Below are 20,481 nucleotides of genomic sequence, written 5' to 3'. Positions count from 1 at the left end.
TCAAGAACTCTGCTCCCTCATTGTGAGTTAGGATTTCTGTCCTTTTATTCTTTCTCTTTACTCAATAGCCGAACCAGATTTCCCTGGAGGAGAACATCCTGGTCTCCCGTTACATTAACAACCCCCTGCTCATAGACGGTGAGTTGAGATTGGGCCCTTGACGGGCTCAGTCTTGCTAATTTTAAAGAATATTTTCACAGTCTTCTCTAGTAAGTCTTTTTGAAGCTGGTATAATTCTTGGCAGCTGTGGCTCCAGAGATGAGGCTGGTGCTTTACCTACCTCATAGGATAATTTGGAAGATGAAATGAGAGAATAGAAAAGAAAGTGCTTTGTAGTACATCTACGTGAGAGCTGCACAGTCTGTATATGTAAGCTCTCTTTCTCAGTGGATGTGTATGATATATATATCTATATACATGTATATTTATTTGTAGGAAATGATTAATGATTTATTCTTAAAGGGCAAGGCATGCAGGCAGTATGTGTTTTGTGGGGAGAGGAAGACTATTCTTTCTTTCATAATTTTTTCAAATTTTTTTCCTAGATTTCAAGTTTGACGTGCGCCTCTACGTGCTTGTGACTTCCTATGATCCCCTTGTCATCTATCTCTATGAAGAGGGATTGGCTAGGTGAGAGATTTGGGGGGGGAAGGGGTGTTTATCAAAATGGCTCCATGTAACGAGTGTATCAAGATCAGCCTGTTTTTGTTACATTCAACTCAGAAGATGAGAGTGTACCCAGATGGGCTTCAGATGGTAGAACATCAGTCATGTTACTTTGCAGTCTCCCTTGCATCTCTGCACGTAGGAACGTGCCTCTCTATGTAAACCCACACCTTTCCCAGCAGGGATCCAGGATCACATTGTGTTTTCAGGCCACGGTGGTAGTTATGATGACCCTGGGGTACTGAGATAATTTGTCACTTTTCTTCATAACCGATCTAGGAAGGAAAAAATCCCATATCGATATACCTGTTCTATAACAGACATTGATTTCAGTGCTCCCAATGACCTTGTAGTTGATGCAGTTTTGCAGTTGGGGAAACGGGCTTCCGGGGGTGAGGAGAGAACTTGATCACTTTTCAGAGCTCTCCCAGCTGGATGGTAGTGGAGTGGGGCTTTGAACTGGTGGATATCACTCCAGAGCTCGTAGCCTGAGCTGTTTCATGGCCTCTTGTTGCCCTTTTGTATTTTGGAGACATTAGCTGCTTTTTTCCCCCCTACCTGTAGATAATATACCTTACAGTGGTTGTATATACATTCTGTTTCTCTTGATGTACTTTTTAGATTTTAAGATAACGAAAGTGACTTACTTACAAAATTAAACTCAATAATTTGAAGTTTTTTTTCCCACAGCCAGAAAATTCTACCGGTGACATATGCTTTTTAAATTGTTTAGAATAAGTATGTAACTTTGCTATGCTTGTATTCTTTCCCCCTACAAAACTAATATACAAATCTCTTTACTAACTAGCTGGCCCTGAAGTTCCTTTTCTGCTTGGTGGCCTTATAGGACCCAGCAGTTGAGGACTTAAACTTTGTGTCTGCAGTCAGCCACGACAGGCTAAAAACTATGGTCTATATTTGTGTATCTTAGAAAATGCATTTGGAAGATGGGAAATATCACGGTTAAAAGAAGGCTACCTCTCTAAGTTTAGGTGCTTTGACACGAATTATTGTCCTCTGAAAGCTGTTATTTTCTTTTTTTCTTTTAAAGAATTTATTTATTTATTTGACAGAGAGAGATCACAAGTAGGCAGAGAGGCAGGCAGAGAGAGAGGAAGGGAAGCAGGCTCCCTGCTGAGCAGACAGCCAGATGCGGGACTCGATCCCAGGACCCTGGGATCATGACCTGAGTCGAAGGCAGAGGCTTTAACCCACTGAGCCACCCAGATGCCCCGGAAGCTGTTATTTTAGAATGTTATTTTAATTCTGTCATCGACTCACATTTTTTGATGCATCCTGTGACTAGAATCAGGGTGAGCGCCTTTAACCAGCTTTAGTGGGTTGAGGTGAGCCTCCCCTTCCCCTCTAGGTGGCAGCGACAACATTCAGAAAAACGGTCGTGGAAGATTTCTGAGTCTGAGTGTGAGGAACACTGGAGGCTTCTGAAGCTCCATGGTTCTAGACTCTTGTTCCTTGGAAAGGAGGGGGAAGCTAAAGTCTTTCTCAGTTCTTAGGGTAAGGGCTGACCCGAGCATCTGAGCACACCCGGCCTCCTAGCTCTAATCAGCTTTTCATAGGCGGACAGTTTTCTGTCGTGTTTGTAGATACACATGCTCTCAGACTTTGAAGTAAAGGTTTAAAAGCTGAATCCGCATACTATGGACCAAAAAGAAGGGAACGGATACCCTTTCCACCTGCTCAGGAGTGTAAGATGCTGAGGGTTTTCCATTTTCTAAGTCGAGGTACATGAGCTGACCCTCTTGTCCAGCGTGAGCTTCTCCAGCTCCTTCCCTCCCCGCATCCTCACCCCATCTTGCCTCCTGTGCCCTTTGCAGGAACTGATTATGTCCTGCCACAAAGTGAACTTCTTGAATACGGAAAAGACCTAAGGTTACACCCACTGTTTCTCAAGGATGCTGTCCCAGCATCTTCTGCACAGTATTCCGAAGACTTTGCACTCAGGCTCTCAGTAGCCCTCTCTGTTGGTAAAATTTAGCGTCACTTTCAGGCCTCAGTGGTTCAGACCTGAAACGAGAGCACTACAACATTCATTACAGAACTTCCTGCAGATCTGCGGGTGCTATGTCTACCAGGTGTATATGGGAAATCAGAATCCACTGAATTGAGTAACTGTCTTCCCTCGCCCCCAGCAGGGACCGAGTGTGTGTATGTGTGGGTGCGTGTGTGTACTTTTTTTTCATGGATGCTTCCCCCCCGCCCCCCTGCCAGAATTATTTGGAAGACAGTTTTTTAAAAAAAAAAAAAACTCAGACCAAATTGAACCAAGTAATAATAGGACTGTTCAGGGCTTGGGCTCAGTTCGTGTAAAAGTATAGGTACTTCTCCGGGCTTCACACAAGCATGGTGCGGTATGGCCTGTGCCTGGCTATTAGTGAGGCCTGTGAGGCTCCGCTGCCGTTCACAGCCACTTCCATGTGCCCGAGTTCCTGTGTCTTAACTCACTGTGTATCTTGGCATTCATCTGCTTCTTTTTAATCCTCAGAATCTGCTCAACTGTGTCATTACATTCAACAATAGTCTATAGCGTCTCCAGATCGGCAGCCTCTGGTAATTTGGGGTCACGTGTGTTTTCTGTAGACTTTGCTGAAGATAATCAGTTTGGGATGAGATTACTAGGCCGTTTTACTTTGAGGCTCAACAAGGAAAACCGTAATTTTTCCTAAAGAGAAAGCATTGGCAGCAAGTTTAATTGACTTCCTCTGTAGAAAAGAAGGACCTTCTCCTGTGTCACTCCTGTTTTGGGCCTCAAATTAATGCTTAGGAGACATAAAGATTAAGTGCATTTCCCAAAACTGTTTTGTAAACTAGATATTTTGTGTCAGTTCTTGACCTTTTTAAACTTACTAAGAAAAAGAGCAGAAATAGTTTCCTTTTAGATTAATAATTTCCAGTTGTCTTTGTTGTTTTATTAATATAGAAAAACTGTCATTGTTTTCCTATACATGGGCAAACTATGGAGATGTTTAGAAAAAAAAAAATTGGGTTCCTCATATTTGGGCTCAGCATTTTTGCCCCAAAGATTCACCCTGTTTTTGAGTTTGACAAGTGTGTTCCTGCTTTGCACCAGCAGGGGACACTCGGTTTCCAGAGAGGGGTACCATTCTCTACCAAAATGGTGTATAGATTCTTTTTTTCTTGTCAGAGGTGGAATCCAAAAAGACTTTGTCCTGGAGTTTGCAGTTTTAAGTGGATCCAGTATGTGGTCTACACGATTTGATGAGGCCTTTTTTGAGACAGAGCTAATAGGCACATTTTCACTACAACAGGAAAAATAAGAAGTCAAAATTGACTTGAAAACCAAGTGTGTTGTCAGACACGCAAAGATAGGTCGCACTGGCAACTCGGGGGTAGCGAAGGTGCCCATCCACAGAACTGGAAACTCCCATCCACACTGGAAGGTGGGAGGCGAGGGCAGTGAGAAGGTCCTGCCTCAGGTCCCTCAGGCCCTGCCTCTCTCCTGCCTTAGCCGCATTATTCAACAGGAATTCAGAAAAGACCCCAAAGCATCTGTAATGCCTTTCCCTTCTTCCCCACCCCCCAGTTCCTTCTTCAGTAGCCTTCCTTGCTAATTAACACTGGCTCCGCAGGGATATTTACCTTTTCTCTGCTGGATTCCTGTGGTTTTGAAAGAATTCAGGTACTCGTTGGTTGCCAAGGAATTCAGATTACCTCACAGGCTGCACACTGTCCAGAATCTGCCACAGCAGTGAGGGGGGTGGGGGGCTGTGGAGACAGCAGCGAGGGCAAGAAAACCCTCTCCGGTGCTCATTGTCACCCTCGCTGGCAGGCCTCTGCTGTTTGTGAAGTTTGAGTCATTTCTGGCTCCGAAGACCAGGGATCAGGCTGGTAATCCCCTCCCAGACGGCTCCGTGGGGCGCTGCCTAGTCACTGCAGCGTGCTGGCAGTCTCCCGCCTGCAGCTGGTTGACAGCAGATCAGAGAGCCCTTGGGCCTCTTGTTCTCGTCCATAAGATTTGTCTGGGTCAGGCCAGGATGAAACCCAGTGGCTCCTGGCAAGGCCGCCGGAGGTGCTGTCTCTTCATCCTCCGGGCCTTTCTGGCTCGGAATGGCTACACCTGCTGCAAGATAACTCAGGTGCCCCAGCCAGGGGCTCCTCGGGGCTGGCTTTCTTTTTCCTTTGTACTTTTGGACTGAAGATTTGTTAGATGATGTGGACTCTCAAAGGGGAGGGGCTCACTGCCCTATTTCCAGATTATCTCTGACTCTGGCTATTCTGCTGTATCCGTGAAGAACAACATAGGTTTTGAACGGAGGAAGAGAGTTAAAAGGATTCCACTAAGTCTGTGCTTTCCTTCCTGTTTTGGTTCCACACTGGTGACGTTCCTGGGACAAGCAACTCGTGTGCAGTTTCAGTTCATGCTTGTTCAGTACCTTCTATGTGCCTAACACAGGATCCCTTCCCACGGACACTCGAGAGTTTTGGACAGATTGTTACCATTGTCCCTGTTCTCATGGAGAAGCATTACGAAGCAAAAAGGAAATGTAGCTTTTGATTTCAGAATTCATTATCAGGGGGCACCTGGGTGGCTCAGTGGGGTTAAGCCTCTACCTTTGGCTCAGGTCATGATCCCAGGGTCCTGAGATCGAGCCCCACGTTGGGCTCTCTGCTCAGCGGGAACCTGCTTCCTCCCCTCTCTCTCTCTGCCTGCTTGTGATCTCTCTCTTTCTGTCAAATAAATAAATAAAATATTAAAAAAAAAGAATTCATTATCGGAACAAAGATTATGCGTTTCAGTGTGGTTTATAAAAATGCATATACTTCTCTATCGGTGGGCTGTGAAATAGTAAATAGAGTTTCAGATTTGGCAAAGAAGTCCAGGCTACTCCCTCCCCACCCCCCCTTTTTTTTGGCTTAAAGGTCAAGGCTGTGAAATGCTGTCGTCCGAGCTTTTTCTAAATTTTGATTTCATTAAGAGGGAGGTTCAAGACTCAGTTCATCACTTTGATTTCAGTATGTGCCAGCATAAGTATTTGCAAATGTGGTCCTGGGGTGGCTGGTGAATTACGTCTTTTAGGTTGCGGCTAAAGAAGAGCTTGCGTTGAAGCTTGCAGACCTAGATGGGTTGAAATTTGATATGTGAAGGTCTAAATCAAGGGTCACAAACCTACAGACTCCCAAGAACACTCACTGAGAGCGAGCTTGAATGTGAGTAGGGGGAGGGGCAGAGGGAGAGAGAATCCCAAGCAGACTCTGCCTTGAGCACAGAGCCGAACTCGAGGCTCCATCTCATGACCCTGAGATCATGACCTGAGCCAAAATGAAGAGTTGGACACTTAACTGACCGAGCCACCCAGGCACCCCGAGAATATCTAGATTTTTATTGAGAAACTTACTTCTGTTTTTAGACTTTGAATTTTGAAACCATTTCAGACTTCTAGAAAAGCTGTAAAAGTAGCGCAAAGTTACCTTTTAACCCTGCATGTAGAGATCCCATTCGGATTTTGCCATTTGTCCTAATCATGTTCTCTGTAACGAAAGCCTCTGAGCCCGGATCACATGGTTTATTTACTTGTCATGTCTCTTTGGTCCCCTTTGGTCTGGAACAGTTCCTCGGTCTTCCCATGACTTTTATGACTTTAGCATTTGTGAAGATGACAGGCCAGTCATTTTTTAGGATGTTCTTCCATTGGAGTTATCTGATATTTTTTCATGAGTAGACCCAGCTTATGTATTTTTGACCAGAATACTGCAGAAGAGATGCCATGTTGTTATTGCATTAAAACTGATGGCACGCAATAATTTATTGGTGTTTGACCACTTGGTTAAAGTTATGTCTACTAGATGTGTCTGCTGTAAGATTACTTTGTTTTCCACTCATCCCTGCTCTCGTTTTTACTCAGTGATTTTACTATCCATTGATGTTTCTTGCCCGAGTTATTACTATGACAGTTGCCGAATGACGATTTTCTGATTCCATTATTCCTTTTCCTTTTATTATTTGGCATTTTATTCCAAGGAAGAGCTGTCTCTTCTTCCCGTTTATTTATTCATTCATTCATTTATTTATATCAGTGGGGACTCAAGGACTCCTCTATTTTATTTGATGGGTTATAATCCTTTATTATCAGGATTTATTTTGATGTCATATTGTCTCAGATTTGGCCAGGTAAACTGCCTTTTGTGTCCTCTCATTTCTTTGAGCACAAGATGTTTCAGGCTCCTCTCATTCTTTCTGTGCCCCAGCTCTGGAATCAACCAGGGGCACTGATTGCTTTTAATGGAGAACAGTATTTAGAAATCAAGATCCAAGAGCTAGATAATCTCATTGCTCTGGGATATCTCTGCTTTCAGGTCCTTGAAATGGGTAGACCAAGGAAATCTATGTTTGTATATATATATATATATATATATAGATATAGATATAGATATATATATATAGATCTCTCTCTCTATATATATATAGATATATATATATATATATAGATATATATATACATGGACACAGACACACATTGACATTTATATTTATTTTTGTATCTGTTTCCATACATTGAAAAGCAGGAATTTATACTAATACCTCCAATTCTCCTTCAAAACTACAGGGTTCATTTGAGACTTTCTCTGTCCTTGTTTTTTATCTCTCTTCTCCAACAGTGAGAAATCTGACTCTCTTTATCTTCAACATATTTATTTACCCAATTCCCTTGTGTGTAGCCAATCTCTAGCCCTCCTTGGCCACTGCCTTCGTCAGATGCCCTCCTCATGTGGACTCTGACCCCTGTGGGGCCGCCATCCTGCACAGATAACCTCTGGTACTGCCTGTGGGCCGCCTTCCTATGCTGTCCTCCATCTTCCTCCATATCAGTCATGACTGCAGGAAGGAAGGTCTAGTTTTTAAACACTGGCCAAATCATTCAGGTTTTTTGTTTTGTTTTGTTTTGTTTTGTTTTGTTTTTAAGATTTTATTTATGTATTTGACAGAGAGAGAGATCACAAGTAGGCAGAGAGGCAGGCAGAGAGAGAGGAGGAAGCAGGCTCCTCGCAGAGCAGAGAGCCCGATGCGGGACTCGATCCCAGAACCCCGAGATCATGACCCGAGCCGAAGGCAGCGGCTTAATCCACTGAGCCACCCAGGCGCCCCTTTTGTTTTGTTTTTAAGACAGTTTGTGGGCTAATCAGAGCTTGATTGGTAGGCTGGTAGAACCTCTGGTCTAGATGATACGAAGGAAATGTTGGGAACTGGTGACCAGAGATAAACATGGTCTTTTAATAGGGGCTTTAGTGAGAACCCTATTATTTTAGGAGGGAAGAGATGAGCATGCATACTTACCTATGTGGCCTTCTGTATTCCCCATTGGGCTAAGTGAAATAGAGTATGGCTTTTGGCCCTTTTGGTAACTTTGCACCAAGCCTAAGTTTGTTTTTGTTTTTGTTTTCTCTAATTCTCACTTCTTACTGCTTTTTACGCTCTTTAGAAGCCCACTCTGTGACACCAGTAATCTTGTCCTTGCTGGAGTTCAGAATATAAATTCCTCAGGGAAAAGGAAGATTAGGACGAAGAAACATTGTTTGTTAGAGATGCAGTCCGATTGAAAAAAGGAGTGTGTAGAAATGACAGATGAGCGGAGTACCGGGTTACTCAACTGGCAGGCTTTTGCCAGTCTTTTCTTGTCGATCAAGTTAGATCAGGTCCTCATATCAAGGAGAGATGAAAACCCTCTTTCTCTGAAGCAGAACATTTTCTCTCCCTCTCCATCATTGTTCTTTTGGGTGGAGAAGATGGAGGAGGTATGTCACTGTGAGGTAATGTCTGGGTGAGGCAGGCAGGCCCCGTGGGTCCTCTTTGCATTTCTTAAGAATTGAGAGAATGACTGTCTCCCACTTGATTGGGGAATGGCTATAGAAGGAAGATTGGGATGCATAGGTAGGGTTTACTTACCATGGAGTGACATGGTTAGAAGTTAGGTGGTAACTACTGGAAGTTTCTGAAAAATCAGAGGTCCTTCTCACACACAGACATAATGGACATCAGACCCTTGTCCCTTAGCCATACATGCCTGGTCAGCATTTTCTCTTCGTTCACATCCTTCTTCCTGTCCTCATGTTTGTTTATTTTATTTTTGGGGTTTTTTGGGGCTTGTTTTTCACTCTTCTTTCTTTGGCTTTCATATATTTCTAGTACAGGGAATTAGGAAGCGGAGATAGTGGGTGGGTGAGAAGAAATAGAGAAGAGGAACATTTTTAAATGCTGCCCTTTAATGTGGTGGAAATTCATGTTGACTTCATAGTCTGAGTAAGCATATGTAAATAATTTGTAAATCATATGAAAATAAACTTGTGGCCTTCCAGGATTTTTTTTCACACACTTGGATGTGCCTCTTGGGAAAACCACTTTAGCGAAGGGTGATATGGTTATGGCGGTATGTAAACAGGGCTTGATATTTACCATAACCATTCGACTCAAGTGTCCTTTTGTTGATGTTGAGCATCACTGGAAAGTTTTCTCTTTCCCTGGTTACTTCCTTCAGAGGCACGTATATTTTATACTTTGGTCTTCTTTTGGCAGTAGTCCAGGGTATCAAGTTGCTGCTCTGTTTTCAGTGGGCTCCATGTTTAATCCCTCCGTCTTTTGCCTTCATTCCAAATTCAGGAATTAGTCTCCTACACGATGCTCATATTTAAGCTGTTCTTACAGACCTAGGCTTTGTGTGCTGTTAACGCTGCCATTGTTATTTCTTAACATGAACTTTAAAGATCAGCTCTGGTATTTCTGCAGATGAGTTTTAAATCTATATAACGTTATGCCGACAGTTTTTTCTTTTGGCTTAATGTTGTCCATAGAATCCTATGGTGCCAAGCACTGTGTCCGCACCCATGGGGTGTTTCTTGACCAGCTCATGCCCTGTCATCCACAGCATCCCACACACAATTTCTCAGGCATGGGTAACTCTGTTTTCATTTTTCACCCTTCCTATTGGTCTAAGGTTCTGTAAAAGTAGCAGCAACATGTGTTGTAGAGTCAGTGTAGAGGGTGGGGAATATTGATGAATTTATTCAAGTTACATTCTTTGAACTTAATGTGACTTATGGAAATACAGTACGTTATTACAACAGCCAGATCTGCAGACAGCAATATGGAGGGTGAGAAAATAATTCAATTTAGGGAGAAATGATAATTTCAACATTTAACCAGATATATATGGGACAACAACATTGTGACTAAGAACACGAGTTTTAGAGTTGGGACAGCCTTGGTTTTGATTCTGGGTATGCTATTTTTTTTTTTAATGTTTTTATTTAAATTCCAGTTAGTTAACATACAGTGTAATATGTGTTTCAGGTGTTACAGTATACTGATTCAACACTTCCAAGCAACACCTGTGCTCATCACAACTAGTACCCTCCTTAGTCTCTCCCCACCCTTCACCGTGTATAAGTTTTTTATTTTGATGTAGTCCGAATAATTCATTTTTGCTTTTGTTTCCCTTGCCTCAGGAGACATACCTAGAAAGAAGTTGATATGGCCGATGTCAAAGAAGTTACTGCCTGTGTTCTCTTCCAGGATGAATTTTATGGTTTCAGGTCTCACGTTTAGGTCTTTATTCCATTTTGAATTTATTTTCATGTCTGATGGAAGAAAGTCTAGTTTCATTCTTTCACATGTGGCTGTGCAGTTTTCCCAGTACCATTTGTTGAAGAGACTGTCTTTTTCCCATTGGATATCCTTTCCTGCTTTGTCTAAGATAAGTTGGCCATAGAGTTGTGGGTGCATTCTGGGTTTTCTGTTCTGTCCTACTCATCGGTGTTTTCTATTTTTTTGTGCCAATACCAGTACCACTCTGTTTTGATGACTACAGCTTTGTAATGTAACTTTGAAGCTGGGAATTGTGATGCCTCCAGCTTTGCTTTGCTTTTTCAAGGTTGGTTTGGCTATTCTGGGTCTTTTGTGGTTCAGTACAAATTTTAGAATTATTTATTCTAGCTCTGCAAAAATGCTATTGGGATTTTGATAGGGATTGTATTAACTGTGTAAATGGCTTTGGGTAATACGGACATTTTAACAATATTTGTTCTTTTAGTCCATGAGCATGGAATGTCTTTCCATTTCTTTGTGTCCTCTTCAAGTTCTTTCATAAGTGTTCTACAGTTTTCAGAGTACGGATCTTTCAGCTCTTTGATTGGGCTTATTCCTGGGTGTCTTACTCTTTTCGTTGTAAATGTAAATGGGATTGGTTCCTTAGTTTCTCTTTCTGCTGTTTCATTTTTGGTGTATAAAAATGCAATGCATTTCTGTATGTTGATTTTATGTCCTGAGACTTTACTGAATTTATCAATTCTAGCAGTTTTTTGGTGGAGTCTTTTGTGTTTTCTATGTATAGTATCATGTCATTTGCAAATAGGGAAGTTTTACTTCTTCCTTGCCAATTTGGATGCCTTTTATTTCTTTCTGTTGTGTGACTGCTGTGGTTAGGACTTCCATTACTGTGCTGAATAAAAGTGGTGAGAGTGGACATCCTTGTCTTGTTCCTGATCTTAGGAGAAAAGCTCTCAGTTTTTTTTCCCATTGAAAATGATGTTAGTTGTGGGTTTTTTCATATATGATTTTTATTATGTTGAGGTATATTCCCCCACTAAGCCTACTTTGTTGAGGGCTTTTATCAAGAGTGGTTGTTGTAGGGGCGCCTGGGTGGCTCAGTTGTTAAGTGTCTGCCTTCGGCTCAGGTCATGATCCCAGGGTCCTAGGATCAGGCTCCACATCTGGCTCACTGCTCAGTGGGATGCGTGCTCTTTTCCCTCTCCTACTCCCCCTGCTTGTGTTCCCTCTCTCACTGTGTCTCTCTGTCAAATAAAATCCTTGAAAAAAAGAAAGTGGATGTTGTACTTTGTTAGTGAGTGTAATTTTGGACAAGTTACTTAATTTTTCTAGGTTACCCTTTAGTTTTTATATCTACTCTAAAAATGAGATATAATATTATCTACTTCAGGACTTGCTTTAAGGAATGAATTAAATACTATATATGAAACACCACGGGAGTGGGCGCTTACCAAGCACTCATTATTCGTTAATGATGTTAGCCTCCTTTTATGAATACCACACTGATTCTGAGTTCTAGCCTACATTTCCTTGAACCCCTGTTCCTGACATTTAACTTACGTCCTTTCTGTTAGGTTTGCAACTGTGAGATACGATCAAGGAGCCAAGAACATTCGGAACCAGTTCATGCACCTAACAAACTACAGTGTGAATAAGAAGAGTGGAGACTATGTCAGGTACCAGCTCCGTCTGAGCCAATATCCACGTACGGGTGTGGTGCTCGTGGAAAGTCAGCTCACTGTCCTACATTTATCTTCATGGAACCTACGGGAAGCCGTCATCATCTAGCACGTTTAGCTCCCGCTTCTCCGTTGCTTGCCCTCCCTGTTGGAGTGTCGCCTTTCTCTACCAAAATATGCCTTCCCACATTTTGTCTTCGCTGTCTTTCCTCACTTCACTCAACGGGTGGGAATTTAATAGGCATATGGAACTTTTTAGAAGTCAAGAAATGAGGTTATTTCAGCACTTGGCAAAATGTATCAAAAGCTTTAAAAATATTGGTACCCTTTGACCCAGCATTTCCATTTCTAGGAACTTAAGCTTAAGAAATAACAAGAGATGTGCACACAGTTTCAGAGAGAAGAACGTTCACGACTATACGTTGTCAGGTGGAAAAAAACAGATTGCCCGACACTACTTGCAGTTTAATTTCTTTTTTGAATATATAAGATAACTAAAGCTGTTTATGTTTGCCGAGGGGGAGAAGATGGAAACTAGAAGGATGTATACTAAAATGTTAGCAGTGCTTAACTGTGGTGGACGGGATTATGGGCGGATGACTTCTGTTTTCTTCTCTGTGCTTTTATGTGTTTGCTAATTTTTTTCTGAAGTAAATACTTGTATGATTGAGGGAAAAAAAGTTAGGAATAAATTAAATGAAGAAAGAAATGAGGCCATCTCAGAAAAAGATTCGGTGGAAGGGAGTGCCAGCCCAGCTGTGTGGAAATATTCCTTCTGCTCTGTTTTCTTTCATCCTGATAATTTTGCCAGAAAGTGGAAAAATAAAAAAGAAACCCAAACAGTTACTTTCTCCTCAGACTAAAAATAGGTGTCTAGAAGGTCCAAGGAAAGAAAGAAAAGAATCTGGAAGTGATGGCATAGTTGCCAGAGCTCTATAGATCTCATGGCGTGTCCTGTGACCAGTGTTGGGAATGGCTGAAGATACTGTATCCTTCACTCTGGAAGATGAGCACACGTGTAGTTGGTGGGTGGTGGGGTGGTGGTAGGGAATGAGGGGGCAACTGCGAAACACGGTCGCAGGTTGCAAGACCCTTCCAGTGGTCATGGCAGTGTACTCCGTTCGCTAGTCTGCTGCTCTGGCAGTGGGGTACTTCATCGCTTTCTTGTTGCCCCACTGCCTTCTCCCTTCAGTGTTACCTCAGAAAGTACCAAAAAAAGACCTGTGTCTACCACTAAAGAGAAGGGAGCTTGCTTCAGATGCTAATGCGGTTCTGTGCTGGTTTAGCTCATTAAAATGCTACATGCTACACTACTGTAAGCTCGCTAGCCCACAGACTCAGTTCTGGTCCGAAAATGGCATTAGAAGTTGTTCTGTGGGCTCATGTGACATTTACCTCAAAGACTAGGTTAGTAGCCCTGAACATTTCACTTTATTAATGTATCCACTCTTCAGTTGTTAGCATTCTTCTATACATTTCTTCCACCTTTTCATGATACATTATTGTTTGCTTAAAGAGGAATTTGCTGCCCCCATTAAGGGAAGCCATATGCATTTTCATTTCAATGGTAGATAGGGCGTATATGTGACAAAAAGGACCGAGGAAAGTTCCTGAGTGGAGGGCAGCAAAGAGAATGTTTTCCTCATGATTAAAAGGACAAGTATTTGTAAAAAAATCCGATTTCTATAGCCAGACCTTATTTGTGTGTGTGATCTTGGTCCATTCCTTTGTTTCAGCTGTGATGATCCAGAGGTGGAGGATTATGGGAACAAATGGAGCATGAGTGCCATGCTTAGGTATCTGAAACAGGAAGGCAGAGATACAACTGGTGAGTACCAGGCCTTTTTCCTTGTTGACCTCTCTTCTCTATCTAGCCTGCCCTGGCCTCTCAGCATGAATCACGCTCTTTTAGTTCTGACCGTGTCGCTGAGACATCTGATGGGGTCATTGGTGGTGGTGTCAAGTTTTCCTGTCCTGTCCAAGATGGAGAACAGGCTTTCCATGAGCCCTGAAATTCCTTTTCTTATTTCTAGTTTGGAAGGCACACTAAAACCTTAGACTTTAGAAGGAATTAATCCTTCTTGAGTGTTGAAATGCAAACTGAAATACTTTCTCCATATTGGCCCGGAGTGCAAATTCGTCCATGTTAATTTCTCTCATTCATGTTGCTGAGTTGGAGAATGAGCAGTGTCGAATATGAGTTCAGGGCTTGGCGTCAAAATGGACACTCTTGCTGAGCCTCGAGCAGGGTGGGAAGTATGCAAAAGGCTAACGCTCAGTCCACAAAGGGGAAAGTGATAGGAGAAGGCTGAGAAGGGGGGAGTAAGGCTTCTTTTCCATTCCATATCTATCTTTTGTTGTAGCAGGCCACTCGAGCACAGTCCCCAGCACTTATTTTCTGGCCTGTGTCAACTTATTCATAGATAACGCCTTCTCCTAGAGAAGCACAACCACCACCTAGAGACTTTTTGGAAGGAGCACACATGCTTTTATAATCACATTGTGTTCTGGAATCCAGTCTTTCTACTCCGTGCATTACAGTGTTTCTTCCTACTTCTTCTTCTACTGCTACTGCTGCTGCTTTTTCTTTTTTCTTCTCCTTCTTCTTCTTCTTTTTTTTTTTTTTGTAGCATTGATGGCCCATGTGGAGGACCTGATTATTAAGACTATAATCTCTGCTGAACTAGCTATTGCTACAGCGTGTAAAACCTTTGTTCCTCACCGCAGCAGTTGTTTCGGTAAGGAGATTCAAGAAGCTTCATGTTTTATGAAAAGGGGCTTGGGAAGTTGGGATGGGATCCTGGGGTAGAGAGGGTTAGTGATTCTACAGAAGTAAGAGGTGTGTGGTGGACTTTTCTTTCTAGTCTCATATAGCACATGAAGGTCCCGTGGAGAGGCCAGTGGTGAGCTTACTTGGAGGTCCCCTGAGGACTCAACTAGCTTTCTGTATGGGAAGCAGAGGTTGGAACCAAAGTATGGGTCTCTTTGTCAGAGAGCAATCAGAAAAAGCCTGCAATGGACTGTACAGGAATCCAGCTCTAACAAATATATTCCAGAGCTCTTTGGCAGCTAGACTGGGAACCGTTCCAAGAAGCTCTGGCTGGTACCAGTATGTGCTTTCTCCCAGTTTCCAACGACTCCTCCTTTTTGTTTTAGTCTTCTTTCTAGTGGGTTTCTCCCCCTGCCTCCCTTTCTTCTCCTCCTCTTCCTCCTCCTGTCTCCTTTGTCCCACCCATGACTCCCCAGTCATACAGAGAAGGAGTAAGAAATAGTTCACAGCTCCTAGATCAGGAAGCCTGTTCCCTACTGACCCACTGGCTATGACTGGCACCAAGGGTGCCCACGCATGTTTGTTTTCTGTGTGGATGTGAGCTCTTTAGTGATGGCCAGCGCCAGTGTCTGTAAGGTCCACGAGGCTTTCAACAGGTGGTAGGCTTTGTTAGTAAAATACACCAGGATCATTGCTGGGGAGATATTTAAAGTAGTGCAATAATGAGGATATACAACATGGCTTCCTCGGGAGGCAGGGTAACAGGAAAGTAAAGAATATGGGCATTAGAGCCTGAGGGAGTTAGTTTAAAAGCCATTCATACCCCTTACTAGTTTTCTCATTTTCAGCATGTTACTCCAGTCCTGTTTCCTCAGCTTTAAAATGGCAGTAATGATGGTACCTACCTCCCAAGGGTACCATGAAGATGAGATGATGTGTGCAAAGCAACTGGCCCAATGTCTGCTCCTCAATTTGTACTCAATAGAAATTATTTCTTTGTTATTTTTATAACTAGAATTCATAATTCTTGACCTCTTTCATGGATTATCATAATAATCTGTACTTGAGGGAACACTAGACAAAGGGAGGTGTTGAGATGCTGAATAGAAGGACATAGATTAACCGGGACCTGAAATTATATAGGAAAAGAAAAGGTTGTGACATCTTTTCTAGATGTAATTATGTTCATATCTTGTAAAACATGGCACCTTAGGCTTAACTAGTAAATAGAAACTTGACATGACTTCAAGGCTTCTAAGGACCTGACCCCAGCTGCATATTCTAGAAATTCTAGAATTTTCTAGAAGATTCTAGATCTAGAAATATGAAATTTCATATTTCATAATTTCATAATCCAACTCTGCCCCTGAGCACTCACTCCATGCCTCTGTGCCTCAGTATAAATTCTGCTGTCCTGTCTGCCTGGTACACTTCTGTTCATATTCTAAGACTCAGGTTCACTATTGCCTTTTCTAGGAACCCTTCCTTAACAAAGTACCCTGTTGTGTCTCCTTTCTCATGCTGTTTGATCCTTTGTTCTGTTATGTTCTTTTCCTATCATATTGTGATGGTTTGTTTACACATGCACTTCCTCGGTAGTCTCTGAGCTTATTCTCTCAATTCTCAGTAGCCACTGTGTCTCTCCTTCCCTTCTCACCGTCTTTTTGTCAAACAGACCTTTCACTGTCTGCCTAGGCCTGCCAGGTCCTTCCCTTCCCCTGTGCCTTTGCACCTGCTTTATCCTGCGTCTGATAAATTTTTCTCATGTTAACTTTACTTATTGATTACCGACATCTTTTCAAGATGAAGTCAAGTGTCAATTCTTTGGTGATTTCTTCCCTAAATATTCCAGTCACAGTTAGCCCTCCCAGCCCCCAGCTTTCCATTCATAATCTGCAGTCGTACCTGATTGTCATCTGGTACCCATTTATGTGTCTGACTCTCCTCCTGGACTAAAGGCTCCTTGCAGACAGGAGTCGTGTCCCCTAGTTTCTGTTCCTGTTGTGCACAATAGCATTGTTTTTGCTTTTAGAGGATGTTCAAGAAGCGTTTGTTGAATGAATCATTGGTACTTGTTTTTTTGCCCTTTGGTGGCCTGATAGTGGGCTTCTCAGTAGATCTGGTTTGGTAAGGGCCTAGAGCTCTTAGTGTTATTCTAAACTGTTTGAACAAGGGGTGATAGAACATATTTTCGACTTCAGAAAGCTCACTAGATTAAAAAACTTAAGTTTCTTTTCCACATCTACTTGGCTCTTATATGAGGGTAAATTTCCTGCCGTAAAAATCTTTGTTGTAGAAATGATCATGAGCTGTTCTGAAGGTTTCCTCTTCTATTTGTTTTATTACCTGACTGCCTTTTGGAAGCTTGAGAATTTCTGGAACTTAGTGGCAGTAGAGATTCCGACATGAAATAAGTAGTGACTTTCTCTGACTCAGTGAAATACCCCTAAGTCCATTTCATCATCCCTGGGTCCCCTTTCCCCCTCCCTCCTTTTCTTCAGCTTTAATAAAGTGAGTGCATCTGGAGTTTTTTAAGTTGTTGACTGTGTTCTTGGCTTTTGTGGTTCTAATTCCACTTCCTGTCAGCCCTGGGATTTTGTGTGCTTCATTAACCTCCCCCATCAGATATGATTCTGCATACGTGTGTATATTTGTGTGAGTCTCTCTGGCTCCCACTGACTCCTGCGAACTTCCCTTGGGGTTTAAGTTACAAGGAATAAACTGGGTTTGTTTTCTTTCTTTCTTTCTTTCTTACTTGTTTTAGAGTAAACAGGAATTGAGAGCTTCCCAGAATAATTTGGCTTACACAGAGCATTGGTGCTTTTAGTGGAAGCCAGTAGTCCAGTGATGGGGTCCACTATATTCTTTCAAGTCATGGTTTCACACGTACACGTTAAGGATCTTGGCCAGGAGCAGTCCATTTCTATCTAAGCGTTTCTGTCCTTAGGATTTCTTTCCCACTCTGCCACCTGTAATGCCTGATGATTGCTTTTTTTTTTTTTTTTTTAGACTGAACAAGTTTCATTGTTTTTGCACAACACCCAGTGCTCCATGCAAAACGTGCCCTCCCTATTACCCACCACCTGTTCCCCCAACCTCCCACCCCTGACCCTTCAAAACCCTCAGGTTGTTTTTCAGAGTCCATAGTCTCTTATGGTTCACCTCCCCTTCCAAATTTTTTTTTTTTAATAAACGTATAATGTATTTTTTATCCCCAGGGGTACAGGTCTGTGAATCGCCAGGTTTACATACTTCACAGCACTCACGATAGCACTTACCCTCCCCAATGTCCATAGCCTCAAAACCACAATGAGATATCACCTCACACCAGTCAGAATGGCTAAAATTAACAAGTCAGGAAATGACGATTGCTTTTTGACTGCCATATTCTATTCATCTGTTTATTTATGCATTTAAGTTATTTTCAGTCCCTGCTGAAAGGCATAAATTGTAAGTGTTGTTCTTCTCAGGCTGGATTTTAGATGGATGATATCTACATTCACCTGCATTGTATTATTGGTATTTAAATGTAGACTTAGGAACCTTCACAAACAACCTGAAACTCAGCCGTGTAATGCCTTCTCATAGATCATACATCTGGAAAGGACCCCAGAGAATAATTAGTCCGTAAAAAGAAGTTGAGACCTGAGAAACTAAAGCCCTTCCCAAGGTCCCAGAGCTCATGAGTGGAAGAGCCCACATGAAGGAGACCCAGCCTGGAGGGCAGGGACCCCCAAGATGGTCGGCTGTCAGGTCATCTTGATCATTGGACTCTTGACTTACAGACTTTTTGATGCCTCTCCCAATAAAAGAGATTTCTGGCACTCTAATTTTTACTGCCTTCGAGGTTGTAAAAATATGGTACCATGTGAAATGTATGTGTAAACAGCAACCCTTTAAGTATGCTTAGGAAATTGGCACTGTGACATAACTGGCAATGAGAAGGGCTTTTTTGACCAGCTGGAGAAAAACAGCCAAGAGCAACAGGATGTTAGCTGTCCTTTACAGATGCTGCTGCTGACAGCAGTTTTATCTGTGTGTGTGAGGACGGCTAAAGTAACAGGCTAGGAGCCTGGTCCTCTCCGGCTTGGGACTCCTCTGAGCCAGCTGCCATGCCACTTGTGGAGGCGACGTGGCTGGCCTTGTTTAGGTCAGAGGCCAGTGACCTCTTTGCGCGGGACAACCCATGCTCAGTACACCTCTGTCTGTTGAATGAATGAGAGTTTGGCCTTCCGTTGCTCTTATTCTAGACCATTTCACAGGGTAAGCTGACATTCTCAGAGGGTAGGTGTCCATAAATACTTGTGGAAGGCACGAAAGTAGGCCGCGTACATTCCCATACAATTATGTAAACTGCTCAACCGTCACCAATACGAGTCAGCAAACAGTTCATTTTTCTTTCTTTCTTCTTTTTTAACAGTTCGCTTTTCGAGAGTCTCCTTTCTGCTTTATCCTGTGCTCCTCTTCAGGTGGGAAGGGAAGGGAAGTTCACCGTAGAAGGTTCGGGGGGAGGAAGTACTTACTGTTGTCAAACACTTTTCATTGGTTATTCTCTTTAGCCCTCTTTTGAGAGTTTTGTTGGTATTTGCTACCCATGGTTTTATAGCAAAGACAAGGGATTCGGAAAGGTTAAATAATCTGTTCCTAGGTCATGCAGTTAACAAATGGCCAAGCCAAGTTTGGGAGCCAGGTCTCTCTGGCTCTTTCTCCACTCACATAAAGACAAGTTCTGATGAGTCGGACCACTTTTGGCACATCCCATGTCCTGGATTCTTCTCCTGCTCTCCTATAACTAGAGCTCAGGAAAAATGATATCACTCTCTCTAGCCGATCAAGCCTGAAAAAGGCACTCTTTCGGCTCTCATCAACAGTACCGAGTCCTAGACACTGCTTTCAAATCTACCTTTACATATGGTAGCCAGATACCATATTGATGTATTGGACTAGTTAACAAATTGGCTCTGGGCTTTTTCTTTTATTTAGCTCATTTTCCTGTGGGATCTTGATTTGCTTTTTCCAACTTCTCCTTCTGGACCCCAGATAAAGACTTCCTCCTCAGGTTTTCAACTCAAATCCAAAGCCAAGGTAAAAAGAATTTCTTTATACAATAGCATTTGACTGACAGTGCGGACTGGCTAATGTCAGCACTTTCCACTGACTCAGGATTGCAGCTGCAGCCGGGGCTTTGTTTCTGGAGAGGGTGAGTGGATTGATTCCACAATTAGTGGTGTGACATGTTTAGTAATCTTTTAGGCGTCGGACGTGTTATTATTTGCCCTATCAAATCTGTTTTCCCTCCCTTCCTAGACCACCCTTTATCAAGTTTTTTAAAAATATGTCCTAATATGTAAAAATCTTAATAAAAATGTCTCTTATTGTCTTAATGGTTACTAGCTTTATTATGAATATTTCGAGGCTTGTCCTAGGGTTACTTTGGGGGAGTAGCTACATATTACTTGGTCTTTCTCAAAAATCATACAGTGTTTCTCACTTAATTGGTTTTCTTTTAGCCTTTTCTTTTCTTTTTCTTTCTTTTAGCATTTCTTGATTGCTTCCTCTGTGCTTTTTATGGTGTAGGCTGCTTGTAGTATACAGTGAATGAGGCATGACCCTATCCTCCAGTGGTGGGGAGGAGCAGACATGAAATGATAAATAACAGTACAGGGAGTAGAGGGACTCGGGTACTCTTGGAATACACCAGAGCTACCGGCTATGCCTAGGGGAAGCCAGGGAAAGCCATTTGTAACAGAGGGAATAGGATGTGCCCAGCACAGTGTCCACACACAGTA

The 20,481-nt window shown here is 42.5% G+C and overlaps 1 protein-coding gene across 18 annotated transcripts in view; it reads left to right on the top strand.

Moving 5' to 3' along the window:
* Positions 1-20,481, top strand: part of TTLL5 (tubulin tyrosine ligase like 5) — a 284,906-nt gene that overhangs the window by 41,049 nt on the left and 223,376 nt on the right. For all 18 annotated transcript variants that reach the window (XR_006818747.1, XR_006818746.1, XR_006818744.1 and 15 more), the window contains exons 8-12: positions 69-138; positions 546-630; positions 11,818-11,919; positions 13,659-13,750; positions 14,553-14,660. Coding sequence is in view for 14 of the 18 variants with exons in the window: in XM_046008989.1 (XP_045864945.1) it covers positions 69-138; positions 546-630; positions 11,818-11,919; positions 13,659-13,750; positions 14,553-14,660 (457 nt within the window). In the remaining 4 variants the exon portion in view is untranslated. The remainder of the gene's footprint in view (positions 1-68; positions 139-545; positions 631-11,817; positions 11,920-13,658; positions 13,751-14,552; positions 14,661-20,481) is intronic.

This window comes from Meles meles, chromosome 6 (genome assembly GCF_922984935.1).
Source record: "Meles meles chromosome 6, mMelMel3.1 paternal haplotype, whole genome shotgun sequence".
In the NCBI taxonomy this organism is placed as follows: Eukaryota; Metazoa; Chordata; class Mammalia; order Carnivora; family Mustelidae; genus Meles; species Meles meles.
Note: the sequence above shows the minus strand (reverse complement) of the source record. Positions and strands in the feature narration are given on the sequence as shown.